Genomic DNA, 25696 nt, shown 5'->3' with positions numbered 1-25696 from the left:
ACGCTATCCTTCCCTTCCACCCCCTTTTCAAACTTCAACACTAATCTGTCTTGATAAAGTTCATAGAAGCGGGAGGGATAAAGAGAGAGAACTGTTCACAGAATAGAGCTCCCCCATGATTTTGCTGCTGCCCAAAGTGCCACTCAGTCTGATTCTTGGCTTCAGTGCCTATGCAGTCAGAGCTGTGCCAGGCAGGGAGCAGGCATGAATGAGCAGTGCCATATCAACTCCCACCATCAGCCTGATGCTTACTGTTGAAATCATACATTACGTCACGGAGGTCCACAGGAAGAAGCGGTTAAAACTATGTCAGGACCAAACTCTGTGGGCTGTGAAACCTCCAGTGCCATCATCACCCCCCCCAAAAAAAAAAAAAAAAATCTGTGGCTTTCTAGTTGTTTGGAAAAACGTATCTAAATGAACTTGACTGAACCAATGCCATCGAAAACTGGACGTTTTGCTTTTATCCCCTAGTATGGAGTGTTACTGTTTCCTTCTAAATGCATCCAGCCATGCATATTGTAAGCATTGTCTCAATTAAACTACATTTGTGAGGGTGAGAGAGAGTGAATCCTGGGTTGGAGACAGAAGAGCCCTGTAGGTTTCAGACTGTCTGGACACTGTTTGGAGGAGAATTGTAAACCACAATTTGAGGTTAACCAGATGGTGCGGTGCAGTCGCACAGTCCTAAGCACTCCACGGAGTTCAGCAAACACTACGCTGACCAATAGAGGTCAGAAAGCAACATCTTCTCCCACTTCATGGTCGCCAGCACCTCTGTGCAGCTGTAAATAGTGACGGCTACTTTTTCAACTACTTTTTTTAAATAGAAACTATTATGGGAAATAGAAAGTAGACAATAAACTCTCTTTGAATAACCACTTTCACATTGATTCCTCTATCTGAAATGATGACTGTAACGTATTGGTAATACATGTGCTTTTACGTAGACGTTGTAAGAATTTTGTGCTTATTATATGCTTAATTTGGACTATAAATCCTGGCATTTTGAAGCTCCTTTCACAGTATAATATGTTGAGGAAGGTAATGCACAGTGTACTTAATACTGAAGGAGCCTTCCTCTCACCCACCTTCCCTCTCCCAAGGCTCGAGGGGCACGACAGTAACTTCAGAAGTCCCAGACATATCAGATTCAGACAGGCCCAAGGTAGCTGACAACTGAGATGTTGTTGTGGGAAGTACAGGAATTTACAGCGTAGAGCTTTCATCTACACAGGTGGGCCTGTGGGAGACAGTGGTGTTGGAGTCGTAACAATGAAGCAGGAAGTCTAAGAATTGTAAGATGACCTAGGGAGGCATTAAGTTGTTGACTTTGCTAATAGAAGCTAACAGAAAAACCATAACAGACTAAGTTGACTGAGAAAAGACACATTGAAACAGACAGGATTTTTTTTCATTTGAATTTATTTTGTTAGTTAAATTCCTATAGAAGGTGAGGGAAAATAATGGTCACACAAGGGTTTTCTTGAGCATAGTTTTCGGAAGTCACAGTGTTTTAGACATCGACAAAAAGAGTACAACTTCAAATCATTAAATGAAGAAGGAAAGGTAAGGAAACGTAACATGGTGGACAGTGTCTGCCACACCTCTCCTTCATTTTCCAAGTGTACCCTTCTCTCCAAAAAACAAAAACAAAACAGGGTCTGTCTGAAACCCCCTCTACTCATTGTGGACAACTCCCTCCCACTCCCCCCCCCGCTCTCCCACCCCTCACAAAAATAATAGCAACCTAACAAACAAAAACAACAAAAAACAAATCTGTAACAATAGATATAATTATATATAATATATATTTACTCTTTAAAAATAGAACTTCAGTCTAGTGACTAACATCTGTACAAACTACAAAAATAAAATGTTATATAAATAATTTATATGGCATGACACACATTTGAACGAACCCCCACCCTCCCACTCATATAACTTACACACTCAGGTATTTCTGTATTGAAGCAGTGAATGAATGTAGGTTGTTCTCTTATTATTTTGTTGTTTACTTCCAGAATGCACAGTAGCTACTTTATTTTTCTTTCATAACTCTATGTACCAAAGAAACCCAAGCTGACACTTAAATCTATTACATTTCCCTGCATTTAAATTGGCAGTGATGTGACCAATACTGAACGACTGAACTTTGTCCATAATACAAACATACAAATTAAACAAAAACAAAATCACAGAAATGCTGGCTTGCATGTGAGCTACAACGACGTGAGAGAGCGAGAGAGAGAGAGAGAGAGAGAGAGAGAGAGAGAGAGAGAGAGAGAGAGAGAGAGAGAGAGAGAGAGAGAGAGAGAGAGAGAGAGAGAGAGAGAGAGAGAGAGAGAGAGAGAGAGAGAGAGAGAGAGAGAGAGAGAGAGAGAGAGAGAGAGAGAGAGAGCGAGAGAGAGAGAGAGAGAGAGAGAGAGAGAGAGAGAGAGAGAGAGAGAGACAGTAAGTGGTTCTTGGAGTAGTTCTCTGCACAAAATGCACTACCTAGTCAACAATTGCACAGGGTTGAAATAATGTCTACCACAAACCTAAAGCAGCCAAAACATTTAAAAGAAAACAAAAACCTCCCTTTGCATTTGATATAAATTCCCTTTCAGAATAAAATTGGGTAAACAACTAGCATTAGTCAAATATGACCCCTTAGACCCCAGTTGAGTTGGAGGACAAGGGGGGATGACAAAGTTAGCCTTACCCAAAGTACAGCTTAGATAACCCCAGGAAAGAAAAAAAACTCTTCTCATAGCTCCTTCAAGTAATAAAACATGTAGACTGCAAAATAACAACGAGACAACGATCATAATGCAACATGCCAGTGAGCTGGGAAACAATGAACGACGCTCAAGAAACGTCAACCCAAAGTGACACCAAGTCAAGTTGCTGACTGCACACAGACATACAGAGCTACAGGTGATTGAAATGGACCAATACATGGTAATATATTAATTTACTGTCTGAACACAGGCTTTATTCTGGATGAGCAGCCTGTGTATTATGGAAGAAACCAAAGGAGAATATGCTATTGTTTTGCTAATAGTATTTGCATCATATCACACCAGTAAATGAAGACACGTCTTGTACATATCAGGGGATTCTAAACGTGAAAAAAAAGGTATGAAATGATGCTCTCAAACAAACAGGACAGATATCATATTTACATCCAACTTTGAATATATATACTGTGCTTATGAATTCCAAGAGGGTTGGTGTTGTGAAGGCACAATGGTTGTTATTGGTAGAAGAGGAAGAAAAGATTACTGAGCTTGTTTGTATTTGTACAGTGCAATCAATGACCAACAATGGATCATAGCTAGTGTGTGTGTGTGTGTGTATGTGTGTGTTACGGAGCTTAATCAATAAGGCACCCTCCACTCAGTGTAAGAACATCTAGAATATCTCAAGTTAATTCTCAACTTAGATCGGGGGAGGGGGGTACTGCAAATTATTTCCATTTTTTGAAGTGTAGCAGCAAAAAAACAAACACTGGCCTTGTATTTTCAACAACCTAATATCTTAATAACCCCTGACTCTGAACTGTTTTACATATAGCATCTTCTAAATCTATACAAAGGGAGGACCCCCCCCTCCCCCCATCATCTTATATATCTGACTCTACACAAGAGAATAGCCAAGTTATACAGTACTCTTTTAAATAGTTGTTTCCCTCTTTTTAGTATTAAAATATATACTCATATATTTATATATTCTTAAAACAAGACCTTTTTTTAATATCTTTACAAATAAATCCTCTTGTCTGTGTGAGGTCTATGTACAGATCAAAGAGAACAGGCTGGGTATCGGAGGCAGCCAGAGAAGGATTCCAGACATAGGGGCAGGGTGGGGTAGCAGGGTGTCTAGCAATCTTTGGCTGCCTGGATCCATGGGCCACCTGGAACACGAGAGCAAGGAAGAAAGAAAACTGTGAGAACCATTGTTGAACACCAGTCATAGCTGCACACACAGACATATTCACAGACACACAGACATATTCACAGACACACAGACATATTCACAGACAGCCTATGTACAGAATGTTAATGTGTAAATATTCTAATATAGCCTAATGTTGATCTACCATAAAATGAAAGTTCAAGTATGTAAAAGTGTGTTTCAGTGTTAGACTCACCTTGTGCCAGGTTTGCCTGATAGTGGTTCTGTACAGATTCCAGGTCTTGAAGCTCCAAGGATTCACGCTTGGAAGATTGGGGAGCTTTCCCACAAGATTGTGAAGTCCTCTTAGTGTCCTCAAAACAGTCTGATTCACTGTCCTCGTAGCCCTCATGCATGTAACCCTGGTAGGCCCCCGGCACGCTGGGGTGCACCGCCACAGTCACCGAGGCCGTGGCCGTAACCATGGTAGTAACAGCACTACTGGGCACGGTACCGCCATTATAGGCCGGCATCTTAGTCCTGTTCTGATGAGGCCCTTTGTGTGTCTGAGACCTGGGACCACAGTGATTAGTCCTCCCAGGACCTTGGGTCCTGTCACTGGGTAAATGTTGCCTCCTGGGTCCCTGGTCAGAATTGTAATCATGTTTGTTATCCCACTGCTTGAGTTGAGAGCTGACCGAGTTAACCGCATTCGGAAAAGATTCATTTAAGAGTTCTTTCTGAGCAGTTACAGATTGGTTCCCTTGGAACGGTTTCACCACCTTGAAGAGCAGAACAATAACAGACATGATTAGAATCATGATATTCATTGTTAATAACAATGTATTTCACATCATACTGTATTTGGGCTGTATTATGTATGAAGTAGCAACTAATACTGGGGTGCTTTCATACCGTGAGCTTGGGGAAGCTGGGGTTCTTGCTGGCCTCCAGCAGTATGTGGGAGGTAGGAGGGGTGATGTAAGGACTGCGGTCACCGTACTTGTACTCCTCCCCTATCCCTGACGTGGTAGTCGTCTCAGAGTAGCACTCTGACTCGGAGGACTCTGAGAAGGCCTGTTGACGCGGGCTGAGTGGGCCGTGTCCCGCGTAGTAGCCGTGGTGGGTCATGGGAGGGGAGAGGGGCTCCGGCGACAGGCAGCTGCCATTGTCGGACGGGGTGACCTCCGGGGGTGGGCCCATGAGGGAGAGCAGCACGGGTAGCAGCACCAGTCCATTCAGGATCCCCAGCACGGTCAGGATAGCCAGCACCGCAAAGAAGTACCTGGAACACAACCAACACAGAGAGAACATTTAGTCACCAAGGCTCCTTCTGAATGGGAATAAGCGGAGCCACCAGCACTCAGCCACATTAGTAAACAGGCGACACGAGGACGCACTGGAAGGGAGGACACTGCAGAGCTGGGGGGGTAGAATTAGACCACCCTCTCTCAAGCCCTATGTTTGGCCCCATTTCCTTCTCTTTCCCTCCCTTCCCCTGCATTTCCTCTCTCCCTCTGTCCGTCCCTCTCTACTACTGGCAACTTGACAAGTTGGAAGAAAATTCCTGGGCTCCATCTTCTCCGCCTGGGAGCCCTCATCTATCACCACAGCACTGCCACTTCCTGAAAATATGTGTTTACATTAGCCAGCAGATCCTACACGTCAGAAACGCCAGGGCCCTCCCTCCCCTCCCTGTCTCACTGCAGGCTGGGGAGAAGAAGTGTCCCTCTTCTGGCCTCCGAGCCGCTGCTGCCGCTAATGTCATTTTCCCTTCAACAACTTAATATCTGAAGTCAATGAGCTCCAATTTCACCGTGGCGAGGGCAAGGCACCTCTGTGTTTATACTGGGCTGGCCAGTGGAGCCTGCCTGCTCTTCCTGCCTGCTCTTCCTGCCTGCTCTTCCTGCCTGCCTATGTCAGCCACATCACCTCACACCTCACAGACACTACATGAGAGAGATAAACAAAGGCCTGTTGGGTGGATGAGTCTCACTCAGCGCTACTACTACTACTACTACTATCGTGTTTTATATTGAATACTACTACTGTTGGTCAGTGTGTGGAGTGGGCCACAATTGGTAGTAGAGATACATGTAGTGTATATACAGTCAGTGTCCCTTCGTGATGAGAACAGAGAGGGAACTGTATACTCTGTCTAGTATCTGAAGGGAACCGGAGTGGATGGGAAGCTGCTCTGCAAGAAAATGTGTGTTTGTGTGTTAAGGGCAGGGGGTAAATCAGACTCTCAACATGCTCCAACTAAAACATCCTTTGATGCTTGTAGTACTGTTAAGAGCCTTCTCTTTGTCTCTCTTGGAGTTGTATGGAGCTGTTGTGGTTCCTAGCTCTGCCCTAAATGATTGCGTGGTGAAGGGTGCTCTGTAATGGGCCACAGAGCTGTGAGGTTGCCTGGGTCTCTGTGAGCCTCTCTGTGCTCTGAGGAAGGGCTGCGGTTGCCACAAGAAAGAGTGTATGAGAAAATTAGAGAGGACTCCACTTAAACGCTAACAGAAAACAGAGGGCTCGGCTCTTTTAACTGCGGTCCAGACTTAAGTAAGAAAAATAGAGTGGATCATGAAAAACAAGAACAAGGATAATAGCATTCTGGAACTTTCATTCATCCCCGCCTGAATCTACCACTCCGGCTTTGTTGGTGTCACACCTCAGAAGGGAAGGTCACTTTTAAGTTTGGTATCGAGCGTATCTTTATTTTCTCTGCACCTCATGTGCACCTCCCCTTGTGCCTTCCCATTTACTCTTCCACTCTCCCTGTGTCTGTCTCTGTAACAAGGCCAATGGAGTCCGCTCCGTTTTACTCTGGGAAGTCAACTTAACTTGCTATGACAAAATACTTCACCAAACATTTCAGTTCAGTCTTCTCAGCCATGACCATGCCTCACTTCAAAAAGAGGCGCAAATGTGACTGGTCACTTCTTATGCCCTTGAAAGTAGTTTAAAATGAAAACACACATGCCCTAAGGAAGAGCAGAAAACCAGATGAAACAGGAACCCCCATCAGTGTTCACCTCTAGTTACTGTCCAACTCGTTAGATACAGCCACTCACTATGACAATCCTGCGTCCGTGAAAAGTCAAGGAAAAAAGTCACGTGTTTATTTTACTACGTCAACATTCCGAAAGTGGAGCTTGATTTATTTAAGGGTTAAAAAAGAGACCCTTAACCATCCACGTTCCCTCCAAAGAAGACAGTGTTAGGAATTCTGTTGTTTATAGAAACTGTAATCTTTTCCATTTGGAGTCGGGGTTTGGAAGGGGTGGCTTCTTTGGATAGGGGCAGCTGAGCTTTCTGGCCTATTTATTCAGCGTACCACCGCCAGGAGATGTTTACAACAACGTATTTATGCTACTCCCCAGTGAGAGGGACGGCTCTGCTCTGCTACATCTAAACAGGACCTCCTAGTGTGAATGCCCTCCTCTTGCTGCCTGCTAGCCCACCGCCACAACGCACACAGTTAGCTCTCCAACCAACCTCCCAAGCTCCACCACTCTCCTAGAACCACCCACCCTCCTCCTCCTAACAACTCTCTATTCCCACCCTGTTGTTCTTGTCCTTCCTCCTCTCCTCTTTTTTTTCCTTCTCTGCCTTTTTGGTGGAAAAACGATCCTTTCCAGTTCCTCCATGTCGCTTGACAAAAACAGAATGGGAAAGCTTGGAGCGTTTCTGCCAAAAAGCCACCCTGAACGTATTTATATTTTCAATGTGCTGCCCTGCTTTCTCAGTAAGCAATTTTTATGTCATGGGCCTGTTTGAGGCTGCTCTCAAGGCTGTGGTTTGGTTCCAGCTGAGGCCAGATTCAGCTGAAAAACATTGCTATTTGCTTTTTTCCACTGAAGCATTTTAGCAGTGAAAAAGAACCCTCCAACAGAAGCCAGAAGCCTTGGTTGGGGGTGGGGGTGGTGGTGGGGGGTGGTTGGAGGTGGTGGTGGTGACTACTGGTAAGGGTACCACTGATCAGCTCAAACCCAGGCTTTTTTTTTTATTGTGGTGCCCTATTTGGGCAGAAATGTTTTCAGCCGGATGATTGGAAAGTTTACAGATTCCTTATGAGAATGGTATGTGTGTGAGTTTGCGCTCATGTTTGCGTGTATGTGTGTGTGTGTGTGTGTCTGTGCTCATATGTGTGGTGTGTGCGAGTCACCACCCCTCAGTGGGTAGTAGAACATGTCCATGTTTATGAGCAGCTGTTCAACACCCTTGATGTTTTCTCCATTTGTTGTTCCTGTGAGGGTGGGGCCACTAGGCCTCTGGGCGCTGGGCGGTGAGCGAGGCCTGCAGGCAGCAGCACGAAGGACTGACAGACAGTGCCAGGTGGGGGGGAGCGCATTCCCACCTGCATGCACCGCTGTGGCCCCCCAACCACCCTGGCTCCCTCCCCCAGAGGGAAACAGACAACTGTCTCCATGCATCCGCCCCCTTCAGTAGCATAAACACAACACTAGCACTTCCTCCATAAGGCGACATATGGAATACTGGAGGGAATCTGCCCAGGAGGAATTGGAGCCTTTCACACTCACCTCAGGATGAAGTCAAACTCGGAGCCAGCCAGCATTAGGACTCCCAGCAAAGTAGAGATGGCCCCGTCAATCACAGGGGCAAACATGTGCTCCAGGGCCACCGCAGAACGCCTGTTCCTATTCCCTACGGCCGTCAGAAAGGCCTGGGGACAAGAGAGAGGACAGAGGCAGAGGGTTAGGGTCAGGCTGTCCAGAACAGACTCATGGGGAAAGAGTAGTGGCTCGTGGCGACATCATCATTCCATCCATGGTAGTAGTGTATCTCTACTTCTTATCTTCATTGACTTTCTCCTAGTTTGTCCATAGAGTGAGGGAGGAAAAATCCGTACCAAAATCAAATCAAATCAATGTTTATTGGTCACATACACACATTTGCAGATGTTATAACAGATGCAGCGAAATGCTTACCAGTGCGATATGGACGGTGAATTCAACGCCGATGCCTACAGAGGCGATGAGGATGACCACTGGGATGGCACTGAGTTTGATGCCGATCAGGCCCATGATACCGAAGAGCTCCACCGTCATCATGGCCAGGATGAAGACCTGAGGAGAGGAACACGGGTTGGTTAGACACTGCTTCAAACTCTGGAGTCACAATGAAACACATCCATTAAAGAGTAGGTATAAATGTTAGAGATCATTTTCACAGCATGTCTTGCACCCATAACCTCCAGTGCCTGTTTCCATGATTCTATTAGGTAAGAGTTAAGTCTTACACAACAGAATATTTGACCTGACATTTGGGAGGATCTCACTGTCATCTGCATGACATCGAATTACACTCAGGCCCTAGTCCCACTCTCCCTAGCCCTCTTCCACACCCTCCCGGGGCTGCTCCCTCTCTCGGGGTTATATTCCACTATTTTTTAACAAGATAGAGAGAGAGGACTTTGAAAATTCTTAGCCACGTGAACCTTTGATGTTGGCAGGGGGCCCAATTTGGTCACGGTTAAATTGGAAATGATAAAACTCTGTTTTATTGCACGGCCACATATAAGCAGTGAAACTATAGAGGCTCCAGCTTAAAGAGAGACAATGTGACTGTGCACATGTAGGCCTGAAAGGACATTCCCCCCTCCTTCCCTCCCTCCCTCTCTCTTGCTCACTCTCTCTCTCTCTATATCTCTCTCTCTCTCTCTCTCCTCTCTCAATCTCTCTGAAGATTGTGCAGTCTGTCTTCCAGTAGGACTGACTACTTAAATAGAGAAGTTAAATTCATTCCAATTCCAACTGAAACTTGTGCCACACTGACTGAATTGTGCCACTACAGCCCCAATGGTCGGTCACGAGAGTCACCCTTCAGTGCGGTCTGACCAGGCGGGCGGCCCAGGGACCCTCCCCTCACCACCAGGCTTTGTGAAATGTTTCCCAGCCGCTGAGTTGACAGGCCGTCTCCCTCCCAGGCCTGATGGATGGGTTTAGCAGGCCAAGGTCGCAACTGGGCAGATCCGTCCTGTCCCCAATCTTTGACAAAGGGAGCTGGAGGTAAAGTCTTCAGGAGAGCTCCTTTGCATTTCCTTTTCTAAACCCAGCCAGAACAGATTAGAATGACAAAGGCCTGGGGGGTGTGAGCAGCACCCTCTGGCCAACACGCCAAGGGCCCTCCCCAGAGATGGGGCCTCCGCTCCCTCTGTGGCAGGGTTATTGAGCTGTGCTGAGGGAGGGAGGCCTGGGAGGAGGAGGAGTAGGAGGAGAAAGAGGAGAAGGAGAAAGAGAAGGAAAGGGGGGCTGAGCTGAGGGGACTTACAATGATGCCAGCGGTCCAGGGGTTGAGCAGGAGGATGGCACAGACCAGGAAGGTGCAGGCTAGCACCACGCTGACCGCCAGGAGGAACCAGTGTCGCAGGCCGATGTACTGCTCCCAGAACAGGAAGGGGTACCCGTTGGGGTAGTTGAGCACGCCTTTACGGGTGAACTCCTCGCAGATGGTGCGCACGCTCTCAATACCCTCAATGAAGTCGGATGCCTGCCTCAGGCCGTTCAGGTAGAAGGGGAACTGGGCAAACTCCAGGGGCTCTGCGGCAGGGACTGCAATGCACCACGAGAGGTTAGACCATATGACCTTGGCTCATGGTAGAAACTTCATTAAAAAAGGTGCATTTTCATGTGAATTTAAAGAGAGGCCAAGTGGGAGACTTACTGCGCAGGTTCTCTCCGGTGGTATCGTACTTGTCGTGGATCCACTCACGGGGGTGAGGGTAGAAGTTACCCTGAGAGGCAGCATAGCCCAGGGGGTCGTTGCTCACCCACACAGTCAGGTAGATATAGAAGACGTCTGGGTGAATTAGACCGTCCTCATCCACCAGACGACGCGAAGTCAGCTTTTAGACATTTAGAGAGGGACTGGGGTTAGCATTCTCAGTAGCCGGACTGGGACTATACCATCAAATATATTCAAGCTACATTTAAACTTTACTTAACCAGGAAGTCCCATTGAGGTCAGAAGACCTTTTTCCCAAGGGAGACCTGGGGAACAGAGTTCTATCGAAGGCAGTAGGAGCGTGGTACTGTGACAATACACACCTGGTTGTAGTTGAAGGGGTCCTTCTTGGAGCCGGTCTGGATGAGCAGTTTGTAGGCCAGAACACCATCCTCAGTGCCATTACGGTAGTTATCCCAGGTGATCCTGCCTGCCTCCCAGTCTGCATCGAAGGCAGCCTGCAGTCCTAGAGGAGAGAGAGAACACAGGAGAGCACAGAGTTAGACCGATCTGATCCACCACCACATTCTCATGTTTATTATATTATACAGCTGACAGGGCCACAACATAAGCTGAGATGTTTGGAGCACTATGCCAGGAGTTATACTTTAGAGTAGTGAAAACACGATGGTACGTTTAGAATGAGTCATCTAAGTCAAATAAGACGTTTTACAGAGTGTTCTGAACATAAACCTCCTACAAAACCACACACAAACACATCCAAAAACACGCATCTCTGTTCCTAATATGTCTGTGGGCTGAATAAACTAACCAGCAAAGCCTTTCGTGTTTTCTAAATGACAAAGTCTGGCGGCAGTTAAAAACCAGTTTCGACAGCCTTTCTCTAATTACAGGGAGAACCTGACTAGAAAGGAAATAGCATGGAGGGAGGAGTGGAGAGAGAGAGAGAGAGTCTTTCATGTCACTCCAGTTCTCAATCGATTGAAGAGTTCTGTTTCTCGTGTTTTGGATTGCCGAGCCTGGTTACCCGCGGCCCAGCCTCGATTCGCCTCATAGCTTAATACTTCCTCATGACTAGTCTAGGACCTCCAATATATTTTAGCCAGAGGGAAGAGGCCAAAAGGTGAGGGAGGTAACCTCTGGCCTTTCTTCTACAGCCTCCAGCCCTGCTGGATGGGGGTGAACTTTCACCGCCGCAGGCTTTCGCTCACCTCCTATTCACCCCCCCATCCTCCACCCTCATCCTTACACTGAAGGTAAACATCAAAAACCAACCTCTCCCTCTAAAGACCCTGACATCACTAAAACGCTATACCGCCAGGGGAAGAATCCACAAACAGAGCTCCTTTTCAAACACACTGACTGACTAGGCCTAATAACAGAATCACTATGGGGCTTCTGGAATGAAATAAAACAAGATCTCCTTTAGGCAACCTGTATTTACCTCTTAGCCAGTCCTGAAAATAGTGCAGCCACATCCGGGGTAGCTGCTGGTCGCTGTCCCTCACCACGTACTTGACCGAGGTGAAGGAGTTGTGCAGCTGGATGAGGAGACGCTGGGAGCGGGCGTAGTCAAAGCCGTCCATGGTCACCAGGTACATGTTGTAGAAAGAGAAGTACTTGAACTGGGCGTTGATGAAGTCGTACTCCTTGGTGTCGCGGGGCACAATGTCGGTCAGGTAGAGTCCGTCATGAACCATGGTGGTTCCGTACAAGCTGAGCCCCAGCAGAGTCACGAAGAGGACCACGACCACCACCTTGCTCTCTGGCTTTAGGAGGAGAGGAGCGTACTTGTCCCGGGCGAAGCTTGACAGGTTCCAGCGGAAGAAGGGGAGAGGAACACACTCCCTGGCCTCCTTGGACTCGTCCATCTGGGCCAGGAGGTCCCGGGTGGAGCTGGAGGGGGTGAAGAGCTGGGAGCCGTAGGGGTCGGTGGGGGAAGGGGGAGCGGGGGAGGTGGCCACCACCACAGATGGAGGGCTGGTGGAGATCTGGGAGGTGGGGGGCAGGATGGTGACTATGTGCTGGCCCGCAGCGTCGCACTGGGTGAAGGCCTGGACGGTGGTGGTGATCTGGGTGCTAGTGGTGATGGTGGAGCCTGTGTAGGTCGTTGTAGTCTGGGCGCCAGGCGCGTGGCTATGGGTGGTGTTGTCGTTGGCATCGGAGAACTCCTGGGGTTGGATCTGGATGACCCGGGAGGAGCAGGGGCTGTAGAAACAACACAGGATGTCCAGACGTTTGACCTCCCGACGGTGCAGGTCCAAACTCAGGATGGCCGGGAAGATAAGAAGCACCATGGCGAAGTTGAACACCACAATAATGGCCGCCTAGGGAGAGAGATAGAAAGAGAGGGGGAAGGGGGGATAAAGGAGAGAGAGAAATACTGTTTAGGAGAGGGGCCAACCCTGTTCATGACATCGCTCCACGCCGCCACCCGACTCCACAGCTGCCGCTTGAGCTCCACAAAAAAGGGCTTTACATTCAAGCTCCCTTGCTGTTTTAGTGCCTCGGATTCAGTCCCAGAAAGAAAAAAAAAGTGCTCCCTAAATCACCAGCGAAAATAGTCAACAAGCCAGGGAACTGAGGTAAAGGAAAGGGGACTCGTAAGGCTGCTGCTGCTGCTCTCTCTGCGAGTCTGTGCAGGACCCCTCCTACCGCCCTACTCTACCGCCCTGGGGGTGACATTATAGTCGGTATGGTTTCAAGGAACCACGGACCACCCAGGGGGAGGCGGGAAGATCACAGAGCTAGAGGCTGACGGCCCAGTGATATACTGATCCACTCCTCCTCTGATTATTTCCCTACCCTCCCCACTTGAGAGAGGGGGGCTGTCCTGGCACTGTAGGTGCAGTGAGCAATAAAAAGAGGAAGAGAAAAGAACAAAGATCCCCCTCTGAATAAATGTCACTTCTGAAAAGTTTTTCTTTCTCTTTGTGGCAGAGGCCTGCGCCCCACTTTTCTTGGTGTGTGTGTGTTTTCCCTTGGTGTGTGTGCCTGGCACTACTGGTTCCATGGCAGAGCTAGGCAGTGTAAACACAGTGGGGCATACAGCACAGTCTAGTACCTGCAGAGAGAAGGCGCGCAGTGCTGGGATGGGGACCAGGGCTGCCATGAAGAAGGCGATCATGTTGTTGATGGAGGTGAGCGCCACGCTGGTGCCAGTCCTCCTCAGGCAGTCCCCCGTTCTCTCCTGCAGAGACAAAACACAGCCAACAGTTAATACCAGACAAGCCAGAGAATATAAGTAACTGTTGTTGTTCTAACTAACATAACTAAGCATGCATCACAGATGGCACCCTATTCCCTATATACCACACTACATTTGACCAGAGCCCTGGCTGGTCAAAAGGAGTACACTATATAGGGAATAGGGTGTCTCTCTTTTGGGACAGAGACTAAGTACAAGGTTACAGTGGGTCAACAGGTGATTGAACTAGGGGGTCATGGGGAGGGGAGGTATCTAGCTTACCTTAAAGGGGATGTTGATGCCAGTCTCAGTGAAGGAGTGGGCCAGAAGGAACATGTCATCCACACCGATCCCCAGAGCCAGGAAGGGGAGAACCTGTGTGGTGGCAGCGTTAAAGGACAGGCCCAGCAGAGAGCACAGCCCCAGGCCAGCTGCCACAGACAGAGCCACCAGGAGCACACCAGCCAGCCCCACGGCCCCCTGGGACTTGGCACAGTCCCAACGGAGCATGGTCGCACAGGCATAGGCCAGCTAGATTAAGACGAGAGAGAAGAGAGAGGGTGAGAGGCTTTGAACTTTGAACTCAGCACAGGCAAAAAGGAATCAGTATAGAACTATTGACATCTATGATGAACCTACAGTAGCGAGAGTAGGTTACTACTTACCATGAGCAGGTAGCCTCCAGCCACCCGAATGACACTGACATCAGAGAAGGACTTCATGATGTCGTTGAGGGTGGTGGTGGAGAAGGCGTGGATCTCTGAAGTGGAGTTCTGGGGGATACTGCCATGAGCCACCTGGAGGGAAAATAAAACAACTTTATTTAAATACAGGTTAGGGGTCAAAAAGAGAATGTACAGTTTATTTTTTATTTTAATTAAGTACACCAGTAGTAGTGACCTAGTTTGGGTTGTGGCTCGTGAGGTCATGTCAGTTAACACTTAAATTCCTCTTGATATTCTTCTCCCATACAAACAATGTATTCTTCAAAGATGACTTCATATTTTAAATCAACAACACGCAAACAAGATATGGCTGAGCCCCTATGAAGCTTGACAACAGGAATAATGACCACAGATGCCAGAGAGCAAAGGTCAGGGGGATCAAATGAGATCACATGGTCTCTCAAGCTACTCCATCAGCAACATGAATGGCCGACAACCTTAGGGGAACCCAACACCCTGCACTTTGTTTTTACAGTGACCATCCCCCTCTCCTCATCTCCCAATCTCTCTCTCTCTCCTCTCCCTCTTTCTCTCTTCCTCTCTCCCCTCTCTTTTCCCTCTCTCTCTCTCCTCTCCCTCTCTCCTCTCCCTCTTTCTTCCTCTTCTGCGAGCTGGTATTGCTGGAGGCATGACCCCCCAGCCATTCAGTCAGCATGCTGGGTGTCAGCTATCACAAAAACAGCTTGTTCCTATAACTGGGAGTCTGTCAGTGGCCTCCTCGGAGGACTCCGTTTACTAGGCAGCTGAGGATTGATGGAATTCAGGCAGACGTTGCAGTCCCTGGGCCAAAGCCCCTCCTCTATGCATGTGGCAGGTAAACTGGATGACTCATACTTAAAAGGGTAGGGGAAAAACAAGCCAACCCGAGGCCAACTTTAAGGACGCACTATGATTTGCTCTCTGATTTCTTATTTGCCGGTATATTACTCAAATGGGTCGAGACAGGTTGGTGAAAGGTGCAGGTGGCAGAGGCGGGGGAGCTAGGGGCCAGAAACATAGGCTACGTCATAAATTGAACAGGTATAGTGCGCTACTTAGTGCACTACTTTTGACCCACACATACCTCCACGAACTTCCTCTGCCAGGACTCCAGGATGGCGGTGGCCTTGTCCTCGTTCCAGTTGATGTCATGGATCTCATAGTCGTCCTTAAAGTGTTCGTAGAGCTGCTTGGGGCTCATCAGGAGAAACATGGTCTGGAGTGCCTCCGCACTGCAGGAGACAGAGAGAGAGACACAGTCAGACGCCTGCGGCCAAGTGAGCTCAAGCCACACACAGGAGTCATGTTCCCCCCCATTCAAGACCCCCCCCCCCAAATACTACAGAGGAACCTTAGGAGTCCTCTTGTCAAGAGACTCCTGTCTTGGCTGTCATAGATATTATATACTCTGATCTGTGGCATATAAACCAAAAGCTGGTTGTATACAGTGTAAGTGGGTGGAGAAGTCAGCTGTTGGCTAGTGTTCTCAGGCTCTAACTCCTGAACGGGGGAAAGCAGGTGTCTTGCTGCCTTTCCACAGCGAGCACAGATGGCCCTGAAGGCGACTTGGCACCGATGTGGGAGTTCTGGGGTAAAAATGTGATTGAGATTACCGTAAATCAAATCATGGAATAAAGTCTGTGGCTTTAAAGGACTGTATCACTTCCCTCCAGATTTGCCAGGGTCGTGATCCGGGCAGTGGCCCAACACTGTCACTCCATTCATACTTGTGCTGTGGTTTTAAATTAAATTGAAATGAAAGAAAGTATTCAGAATACTCAAAAGAGCCCAGGAATCATGTCTCACACATACGGCAGTCTATCAAGATGTTTTACAAATCCTTAGCACTGGAAATGTGTACTAGTACACCCCTGTATTGTAAATGATTGTTGGTGTCCCCTTTTCCTTTCTCTGACTTAAAAGGACAGGCTACCTTTCTCCCACTCCCCTCCACAACAAATCTGTCCTTAGTTTATGTGGCTGTCCATCATGTTTAATTGGTCTGTCCTACGCAGGGGTCAGAGGAGGAAACTGATCCTGCTTCATGTGAGGCATTCCTCAGATGTGTGAGGTTATTAGGAGTCAGAGGCATTCCTCAGATGTGTGAGGTTATTGGGAGTCAGAGGCATTCCTCAGATGTGTGAGGTTATTGGGAGTCAGAGGCATTCCTCAGATGTGTGAGGTTATTGGGAGTCAGAGGCATTCCTCAGATGTGTGAGGTTATTAGGAGTCAGAGGCATTCCTCAGATGTGTGAGGTTATTAGGAGTCAGAGGCATTCCTCAGATGTGTGAGGTTATTAGGAGTCAGAGGCATTCCTCAGATGTGTGAGGTTATTAGGAGTCAGAGGCATTCCTCAGATGTGTGAGGTTATTAGGAGTCAGAGGCATTCCTCAGATGTGTGAGGTTATTAGGAGTCAGAGGCATTCCTCAGATGTGTGAGGTTATTAGGAGTCAGAGGCATTCCTCAGATGTGTGAGGTTATTAGGAGTCAGAGGCATTCCTCAGATGTGTGAGGTTATTGGGAGTCAGAGGCATTCCTCAGATGTGTGAGGTTATTAGGAGTCAGAGGCATTCCTCAGATGTGTGAGGTTATTGGGAGTCAGAGGCATTCCTCAGATGTGTGAAGTTTTAGGAGTCAGAGGCATTCCTCAGATGTGTGAGGTTATTAGGAGTCAGGGGCATTCCTCAGATGTGTGAGGTTATTAGGAGTCAGAGGCATTCCTCAGATGTGTGAGGTTATTAGGAGTCAGGGGCATTCCTCAGATGTGTGAGGTTATTAGGAGTCAGAGGCATTCCTCAGATGTGTGAGGTTATTAGGAGTCAGAGGAATTCCTCAGATGTGTGAGGTTATTAGGAGTCAGGGGCATTCCTCAGATGTGTGAGGTTATTAGGAGTCAGAGGCATTCCTCAGATGTGTGAGGTTATTAGGAGTCAGAGGCATTCCTCAGTGCTAGCTAGGCCCTCACTACCCTCGCCCTCAATCTCCCCCTGTCCCCGGTGTACACCCCCTCCCGCTCTCACCTTTGCAAAGCATTCTGGGTGTCCTTGACCCGACCGCCCAGGATCAGCTCCTCCTGCCAGTGCATGAACTTTTTGGAGAAGCCGTAGCAACCACCTTGGAGCTGCCCAGAAATGTCAGGACTCTGCGGAGGGAGGGAGACAGACAGGCAGAGCTAACAGTTAGCTTATTTAACAACCAGGCACATCAGGCTCACAAGAATACCCTCCTCTTTAAAAGGAGGGGGGGTGGGGTGGAACCAGCCTACCTCTCTCAGGTCCTTGTTGGGTGCGCTGAGGGGGCAGTCGGAGTCATTGGGGTCCAGGCAGGGGCGGTTCATGTAGGCGTGGCCCACCTGGGCCTTGTCCAGCATCTCCCTGAAGCCCTCCAAACTGGTAAACTGGCTGAGCTCCTCCATCAGCTTCAGAGGGTCCAGGTTCATCCACTGGATGTCCGGCATCCCCCTGTAGAGGAACACAACAACATACAGGCTCAGTGGGAGTCGCAGGGCACAGTAGAGCGATGCCATGGCTATAGAAATCACTTTATATACAGTCCTGTTAAGTCCAGTTCAGCTGTGCTCTTTCTGCAGCACGTTCTGCCCCTCCCTTTTTCTTTCCTTTCCTCCTCCAGCTGCACCCATGCCACCGTACCTACACCTCCCCATCTCCCTTCCTGTATGCTACTGGCTGGTTCTGATCTTGCCCCGCCTCTGCTGGGCTCTCCCTGGTGACGAGGAGCTGCAGATACTGCGTTTATAAAGTAGCGTTTATTATCCTGTTACACGGGGGCCACAATGCGGAGGGAAAGGCACGGCGGCAGGCTGCTCGCGCCTATTTCTTAACTTTGTGCATCGAGTCATAACAATTACCTCTGCCTCTAAACATCTTGATAAGGCTGCAGTGGAGCAGTGAGAGGGCTGGCTGGTGGGTAGCTGAGCAGGGAGTCTGTCTGTGTGCTCTCTCTGTTGGGTTGATTGCCTGCCTGCATCTCACGCTGTTTAGTGGTGTGATGTTCACAGAGCCTTTCAAAATGCCTAATCCTAAGGCTTTTCGCTGCTGCTGCCTCTGGGTCCTCCTCCATGCTACATTTATAATTTTCTCCAAGGAGCAGGCAATTATGTGGCCTGAGGGATAACTCTTTGGTGTCAGTTGACAGCTTTTGCTGTACCAAGTAAACTTAGTACAGTGCGCTAACTCAGTGGCTCCCACCAGTACAAAGAGAGTACTTGTCAAGAGGAAGCATCCTCTGCTTTACAGGATTGCCCTTGCAACATCTGTATTCTACCACATTACCCATAATACACCACACAACCAGAAATGGCCTCGGCTCCGTAAGGTCGTAATGTCTCCCGGCTCATAATGTTTTTAAAAAAACTTTTCCCTCCTTCCTGTGTTAAAATTGTCCATTTATATATATATATATATATATATATATATATATATATATATATATATATATATATATATATATATATATATAACCCTTGGTCGATTGAATTATTTTATTTTTAATTTACATTCTCACATCTCCAAAAAAAATCCAATAATCAAACTATCAACAACAAAAAATATACAAGAAACAAGAACTCAGACCATTACAAGTCATAAAATAATGCTGTACCAATCATATAAAAAGTAAATGCTGTAAAGAAATAAATAAAATAATCTAAATACTTTAAGGCCATTTACTTTAGTTGGTAGAGAGAGAAAAGAATCCCCAAAGTGTCCTAACTCTGGGCCCAACCTCACTCCAATGATTCATGAAGAGAGTGGCTTCAAATAAAGCTGCTACTCTCCCATTCCCACATACCAAGCGCCTTTGCTCCTGCTTGCAAAGAGAGGCTCCTTTATCTGCTATTTTTTGCTTGAGTGAACCGGCCTAGGCCCTTTTGTTTTTCCATAGATTGCTGCTCTTTGTTCTCTCAAGTTTTTTTCTCTCTCCCTCTCCCTCTCTCCCTCTTTTTGCATTAAAAAACTCGGCTGAACTGAAGCGGAAGCTAGAGGGGACATTAGCCTCAGTGGCCAGGCCACCCCCAGCTCTCTTCAGCGCAGCAAAAAGAAATGGCAAATAAATAACAACACAGACATTTTTTAAGAAAATATTTCAACACCGTGATTTAGGGGAATACTTGTGGATCTGTGATCATCAAAGGCCCTTCCCCTCTCTCTCCTCTCACACTACATGAAGAAAAGTAAATACAACCCATATTTATGTTTATTTAATTTCCCTTTTGTACTTCAACTATGTGCACATTTTTACAATACCGTACATTGCCATGATGTACTGTATGTCTCTATTCTTGTGAGTGTAATGTTCACTGTTCATTTCTATTTAACATCTATTTCACTTGCTTGGCAATGCCAATAAAGCCCTTAGAATTGAATTGAGAGAGAGAGAGAGAGACAGAGAGAGAGAGAAAGAGAGAGAGAGAGAGAGAAAGAGAGACAGAGAGAGAGACAGAGACAGAGAGAGACAGAGAGAGAGAGAGAGAGAGACAGAGAGAGACAGAGAGACAGAGAGAGAGAGAGAGAGAGACAGAGACAGAGAGAGAGAGAGAGACAGAGGGAGAGAGACAGAGAGAGACTGAGACAGAGAGACAGAGACAGAGAGAGAGAGACAGAGAGAGACAGAGACAGAGAGAGAGAGACAGAGAGAGAGAGACAGAGACAGAGAGAGAGAGAGAGAGAGACAGAGAGACAGAGAGACAGAGAGAGAGAGAGAGAGAGACAGAGAGAGAGAGACAGAGACAGAGAGAGAGAGACAGAGAGAGAGAGACAGAGAGAGAGAGAGAGAGAGACAGAGAGACAGAGAGAGACAGAGACAGAGAGAGACAGAGAGAGAGAGAGAGAGAGAGAGAGACAGAGAGAGAGAGAGAGAGAGAGAGAGAGAGAGAGAGCTCCCTGCCAGGTGAATGGAGAAAACACTGTTTGTTGTTCAATGTGCACGCCTGTGGCTGCAAAAAACTATTTTCAAAACCCTCAAACTGAACTATTGGTTTTACCTGAATTTATAATCAATATATTTGATATGCGGAAAGTGAAAACAATTGGACTTATTGAAATATCAATTTAGAGTGTGATACTTATCTTTTAGGATTTTTTCCCCCGCAAGGAATATGATAAAAAGTATCTTAAAATAACCAAACTCCACTGTTCATTTCTTGTACGCTCTTTGGGGACCAAGCATAATGCCCATTTTATTTGTTGGACAACTTACAGCTCAGAGCCCGAGCGATTACCATGAGAATGCACAGTGTTACCCATTGCTGACAAAGCTGAGCCCCCCTCCAGGGCCCCCTCACTGATGGACACTCACTCGTAAACTGAAAGAATGCTTACCATTGTCTGACCCAAAGGTTCCCCTCCCCCCTTTACCAACCCACCCAGTAGCAGCCATCTCCTCCCTCCATCTCTCCCTCCCTCCCTCCCTCCCTCTCCCTGTCCCCTTTCCATGAGGGCCTTCCCCTGCTCGGCTGGGGGACTGTGTGTGTGTGTGTGTGTGTGTGTGTGTGTGTGTGTGTGTGCGTGCGTGGGCGCGTGCGTGTGTGTGTGCATGTGTGTGTGTGCGCGTGTGTGTGTGTGTTAGACCACTCAGAGCTACGACGACAGGAGAAGCATAGGTGACAACTGAAGTAGGCCTCTTCCTAACAACAGGGCTAACCGGCTCTTTAGTCACAGCTTGATGTTAGGTTATTACTGCCACCATTGTAGGTTATTACTGCTGCCACTGTATTGGATCCAAACTAAAGCCTCTTGTTAAGAAGAGTGTGTGAGAACCAGGAGGTCAATTGAGATTTTGTAGCCAAGCCACATTCCCTGGCCCCTGCCAAACCCAATGTATAAATAAGGTGAAAGGGGCCAAGCTAGCTGGACAGGGGCCCGTAACTCTAATACTGGGATTCAAGATAGCTGATTTGTGAAAACACAAAAAAAACATTCTGTATTTCCAAGTAATATGGAAGAAAATAATTTGCACCATTTGAAGGACAAATATTCTGGAACTTACGGTAAGTATGCTGACCCCCCCTGGAGCTTTGCACCTTCCCAGAAACAGTCCAGTGGGGTAACAATCATACAGGGGAACAGCTTGTCAATCATCTGCAAAACATGGATACAGTCATCAGTTATTATCCATTATCAAAAGTACATGAAACAGATCCATAACCAAAACCATGCATGGTGATCGCAATGGACAAAAAATAACAGGGAGGGATATTTCATTTTTTCAACTTACCCTTTCAATCATGACATTTTCTATGATAGGGACTCCAGATTTGTAGCATATTTTATTAAGATCCCATGATCTGAGGAGAGAAGACATACAGAACATCAGATATGTGACCACAGACAACCCCCTTTTATTTAGTTGTAGGGTAATCCCCAGTGACCCATGGGTCTACTTACTTTCCAAACAGAGACACTTGGACCTTGCTGGCCGAGAGCGCTGCCTCCAGGTGAAGCAGCAAAGCATCCTGGGTTAGAATGTTAGTTCCTTCCTGTTTGGGGGTTTGTATGAGCATCTGCGACGTGAACACAGACTCCTCTCCTTGCTTCTCCTTGGTGTAGCGCAGCTCCCGACTCACTCGGCTACCGGCTAGAAGAGAGAAGAAGAAGAAGAGAAATGGAGAGGGGGGGATTGGGTTAAAGACTCATCTCATCTCCCACATATATAAGAGCTATTGGGTTATTTCTCTTCGTTGCGCTGCGATTTGACAAGACAACTGACCCTCATTACCACTGCAGAGGAAGCATGATGCAAGCTAAAACGTTAATCAACAGAGCGAATGAAGCACAGAAAGGTCCACAGAGTGTACAGTTCTGGGGGCTTTGGGGATAGATATGAAGCTTTTTAAGATTCACAGTTTAATTTAATTGCAGCCTCGGTAGTGGGAAAAAAAGCCACTAATTAGGCTGCTTTTCTAAGTTTCATATTTCTGTCCAACCCTCCTCTGACTCCCCAAGACTTGGATTCTAAATAGCTGTGTAGTTCAAACCAGAGTCCTTGGCACAGGTCCAAAGGATACAGAGACCCACAGCAGAGAGTGGGGGGGGGTGGAGAGACCGAGATATACAGGGAGAGAATTCTGCTGGATATGACTATGCACAGCTCATATTATAATCACACTAGTACAACAAGCATTGCAGACACGCAAACACACACACAAGTTCCGAGTTGGATCCCTGTATTGAAACGACTGTGGCGTGAGTATAGTGAGTGTAGTACACATATGCACTGCACATACACATGAACACAGATCGGCCAACGCCCTTGCCCGTGTTGGTTTTGAAGGCACTTCAGACACAAGACGTCTAGCCAAGAGAAATTGGTCAAAGCTTCTCATTGGCTCCCTCTGTGAAACAGATGTGTCCTGTTAGGGAATTCCTCCTCACTGTGCCCTGGTGCCCAAACCCCAAACCCCATCACTAACAACACGGCACGGAATGGCAGCACCACCATCCCTAGTTTCACAGTCTATTTCACCTGGGACCTGATCATGTAAAAACTGACAAGGGTCAAAAACACAGCCTCTAGCCTAGTCAGACTGTTTCAGTACAAAACGAAGGCACAACATACCATCGATTTTTTACAGCAGACTTTCACCATACCAGAACTAACCCATCAGAGAAGGAGAGGGAGATTCTAGTAGAGAGAGAGAGAGATAAAGGTGGTAGCAGGGTTGGATGGGAGAGAACAACGAGGCAGAAATGCTGTTGATCTGGTATGCAGAGCCGGGATGAAAGCATCAAAGCCCTGAGAGGAAACTCTGGAGTCCAGCCCCGTAATTACCAGAGGCTGCCCTGAAAAGAGTGAGCAGGGTATCTGCGGCAATGCCAAGGGCACATGAAACGCACCGCTCTGGATCAGAGTGGGCCCGTCTGCCCCTCCGTGTTCCACTACATGACAATCCTGCAGAGGCTGGCTCTCACTGTAGCCACCTCGCCTCCCAGCTTCTCTCCCTGGCTTTCTCTCTTCCACTCTTTCCCTCTGTCTCCCCTCTCCCTCTCTTCCTGGCACCACCTTACCCAATCCAGACGTAGCTCCTCTAATTGAGGGAGAAGAAAAAAATGATCCTCTCCCCGGCTCTCGAAGTGTAAGATTAGATTATAACTGGGTTGGAAAATCTTTCTGGGCTTTCTTCTAGCCTTCATAGCCTTCATAGTTGACTTTGTGAATTCACAGAATCAAACCACGCTTAAGAACAGACACTTTTGTTTCACTTGAGACATTCTGCTCATATTTAATACATTGGGGGCATCTACAGGAACTGATTTTCAATCTTTGGGCCTATAATTACAGGGCTCCTGAAGTAAATTATAGCTATTTGTGTCTTGTTCCGCCCATCTGGACCACCCAACTAGAGCCCCGGCCTCGCCACTCAGTCACTGTTCTGCTCCGAGAGAGAGAGAGCTCAGCCACTCACCAGATGGAGGCTGCTCCGCTCTGCTCCTATCCGCTCGGCCTGCAACCAACAGCCCTTAAAGAGACAGTCGCCCAAATACTTCTCACCAAGCAGTCAGAAAAGTTTGAGGAAAGTGTATGGAATTTGGGGCCTGTGATTCTCTGAATATTTGACATTAAAAGTGGAGCGAAATCATATGTGAAGCATTAGGCCCAAATCATTTTTCATGAGGAGACTGTCAAAACGTAACACGTAGTTATCCTTCAACAATCCCATATTGGACGGGGAAATCAGATAACTGTAAATAATATCAACATAACATGGTAGAAGAGATCAGGGAGCTCATACTTCTTCACAAAGCCACTCAGGGTGCTGCGCTCCAAACAAAGCACCTCCATTTGTTCTCCCTCTCTTCCATTTTTCACATCAACCCCCGGAGGTGACATCCCCATACAGCCCAATTATCCACAATTATGGTCCATCTCATCTTCTAAGCATATGCAGGGACACGATCCATCAATCAACCCTTTTTATAGCGTTGGGCATTTTGGAGTGAGGACTGCCTGCAATAGCCATTCCTATGCTAAAGCTAATCTCCATCCAGATGGGGTTCTCACTGCTTCTCAGTGGGACTAGGCTGGGGCTGGCCAGAGAGACAGACAGGCAACGGTAGCAGGTATGAGGGAGAAGGCCTCCCACCCAAAGCCCGGACACAGGGCCAGGCAGGCCTATCAGGCTTGTGTGGATGTGTGTGTATGTGCGAGTGCTAGTTCCCCTCTCAGTGGGCAGTATAGAAAGTGGCATGTAATTAACCAAGGAGAAGGAGCCCCCTGCTCCTTGGTGTCAGACCACTGTTGGACCCTGTCAGCTCTAATCTCCCTCATGTCCAGCCCACCACCACCCAGCCTAGCCCAGCCCCACAGACCTCAGGAGACCAAAGGAGACATCAGTACGTTGGGCCAGTAACCGAAAGGTTGCTGGATCGAATCCCCAAGCTGATGAGGTAAGATCTGTCGTTCTGCCCCTGAACAAGGCAGTTAACCCACTGTTCCCTGGGCGCCAAAGACGTGGATGTAGGTTAAGGCAGCCCCCCGCACCTCTCTGATTCAGAGGGGTTGGGTTAAATGTGTAAGACACGTTTCAGTTGAATGCATTCAGTTGTACAACTGACTAGGTATCCCCCTTTCCTTCCCTTACCATACTGCAGCGTTTTCCAACCTGTCATCCAAAATGAATAACAGGTGGAGGTATTAATGGTATATAACGCTGAATGTTTAGAATAATAATAATAGGCCTTTAATTTGTTACATTCACTGCTAAAATGGACAAAATTTTACCATCAAGATATTTTATGTTGAAAATAAAACCTCAGACTCCGTGATTGGTGGTCGTCAAGAGCTTCTGTCTGTGTATGGGATCCGTTGCCATACTGTACTGTATCAATGTATTTCCTCTCCATGTCTGCCTGTATGCTATGTTGTCTGCCTACACTAGTGCATAGGTTTAGTGATTGTAAACGTTTGCCATCAAACTCAAACAGTATCTTCCAAAAGTGTTGGTCACAGACAACACAATGTATCCAATCAAATGTGGAAGAAGTCCCACACAAGTAGCCGAGCTATTTCTCCAGCTTGGCTCAGAGGCTAAAACACAACTGTTTGAAACAATTAACAAATACGATTGAACCAGCAGCAACACCATTCACATGTTAGCTCTAGGTCCAAATCCACTCTCCATTAGCAGAGACCACCTTCAAAGTGTTGTGGGTCAGATTAGCTGGATTATGTAGCCACTGAAAGGATCCATGCTGCTTTGGAGGAAG

General features: G+C 47.4%; 1 protein-coding gene across 1 annotated transcript in view; it reads right to left on the bottom strand.

Annotated features, from left to right (window-relative positions):
• Window positions 1-2358: 2358 nt before the first annotated feature.
• ptch2 (patched 2) overlaps window positions 2359-25696 on the bottom strand; it is a 31326-nt gene continuing 7988 nt past the window's right edge. Inside the window, exons 3-20 of the mRNA XM_024435600.2 lie at window positions 21878-22067; window positions 21708-21777; window positions 21480-21571; window positions 17740-17935; window positions 17495-17616; window positions 15557-15704; window positions 14434-14565; window positions 14051-14299; window positions 13646-13771; window positions 12026-12908; window positions 10944-11086; window positions 10561-10741; window positions 10168-10448; window positions 8826-8963; window positions 8418-8560; window positions 4795-5164; window positions 4136-4661; window positions 2359-3898 (exon numbers count right to left, since the gene is read on the bottom strand). Coding sequence (XP_024291368.2) covers window positions 3864-3898; window positions 4136-4661; window positions 4795-5164; window positions 8418-8560; window positions 8826-8963; window positions 10168-10448; window positions 10561-10741; window positions 10944-11086; window positions 12026-12908; window positions 13646-13771; window positions 14051-14299; window positions 14434-14565; window positions 15557-15704; window positions 17495-17616; window positions 17740-17935; window positions 21480-21571; window positions 21708-21777; window positions 21878-22067 — 4025 coding nt within the window. The 3' untranslated portion in view covers window positions 2359-3863. The remainder of the gene's footprint in view (window positions 3899-4135; window positions 4662-4794; window positions 5165-8417; window positions 8561-8825; window positions 8964-10167; window positions 10449-10560; window positions 10742-10943; window positions 11087-12025; window positions 12909-13645; window positions 13772-14050; window positions 14300-14433; window positions 14566-15556; window positions 15705-17494; window positions 17617-17739; window positions 17936-21479; window positions 21572-21707; window positions 21778-21877; window positions 22068-25696) is intronic.

The sequence above is a fragment of the Oncorhynchus tshawytscha genome, linkage group LG10 (genome assembly GCF_018296145.1).
Source record: "Oncorhynchus tshawytscha isolate Ot180627B linkage group LG10, Otsh_v2.0, whole genome shotgun sequence".
In the NCBI taxonomy this organism is placed as follows: Eukaryota; Metazoa; Chordata; class Actinopteri; order Salmoniformes; family Salmonidae; genus Oncorhynchus; species Oncorhynchus tshawytscha.
This window is presented reverse-complemented; position numbering and strand designations above follow the sequence as displayed.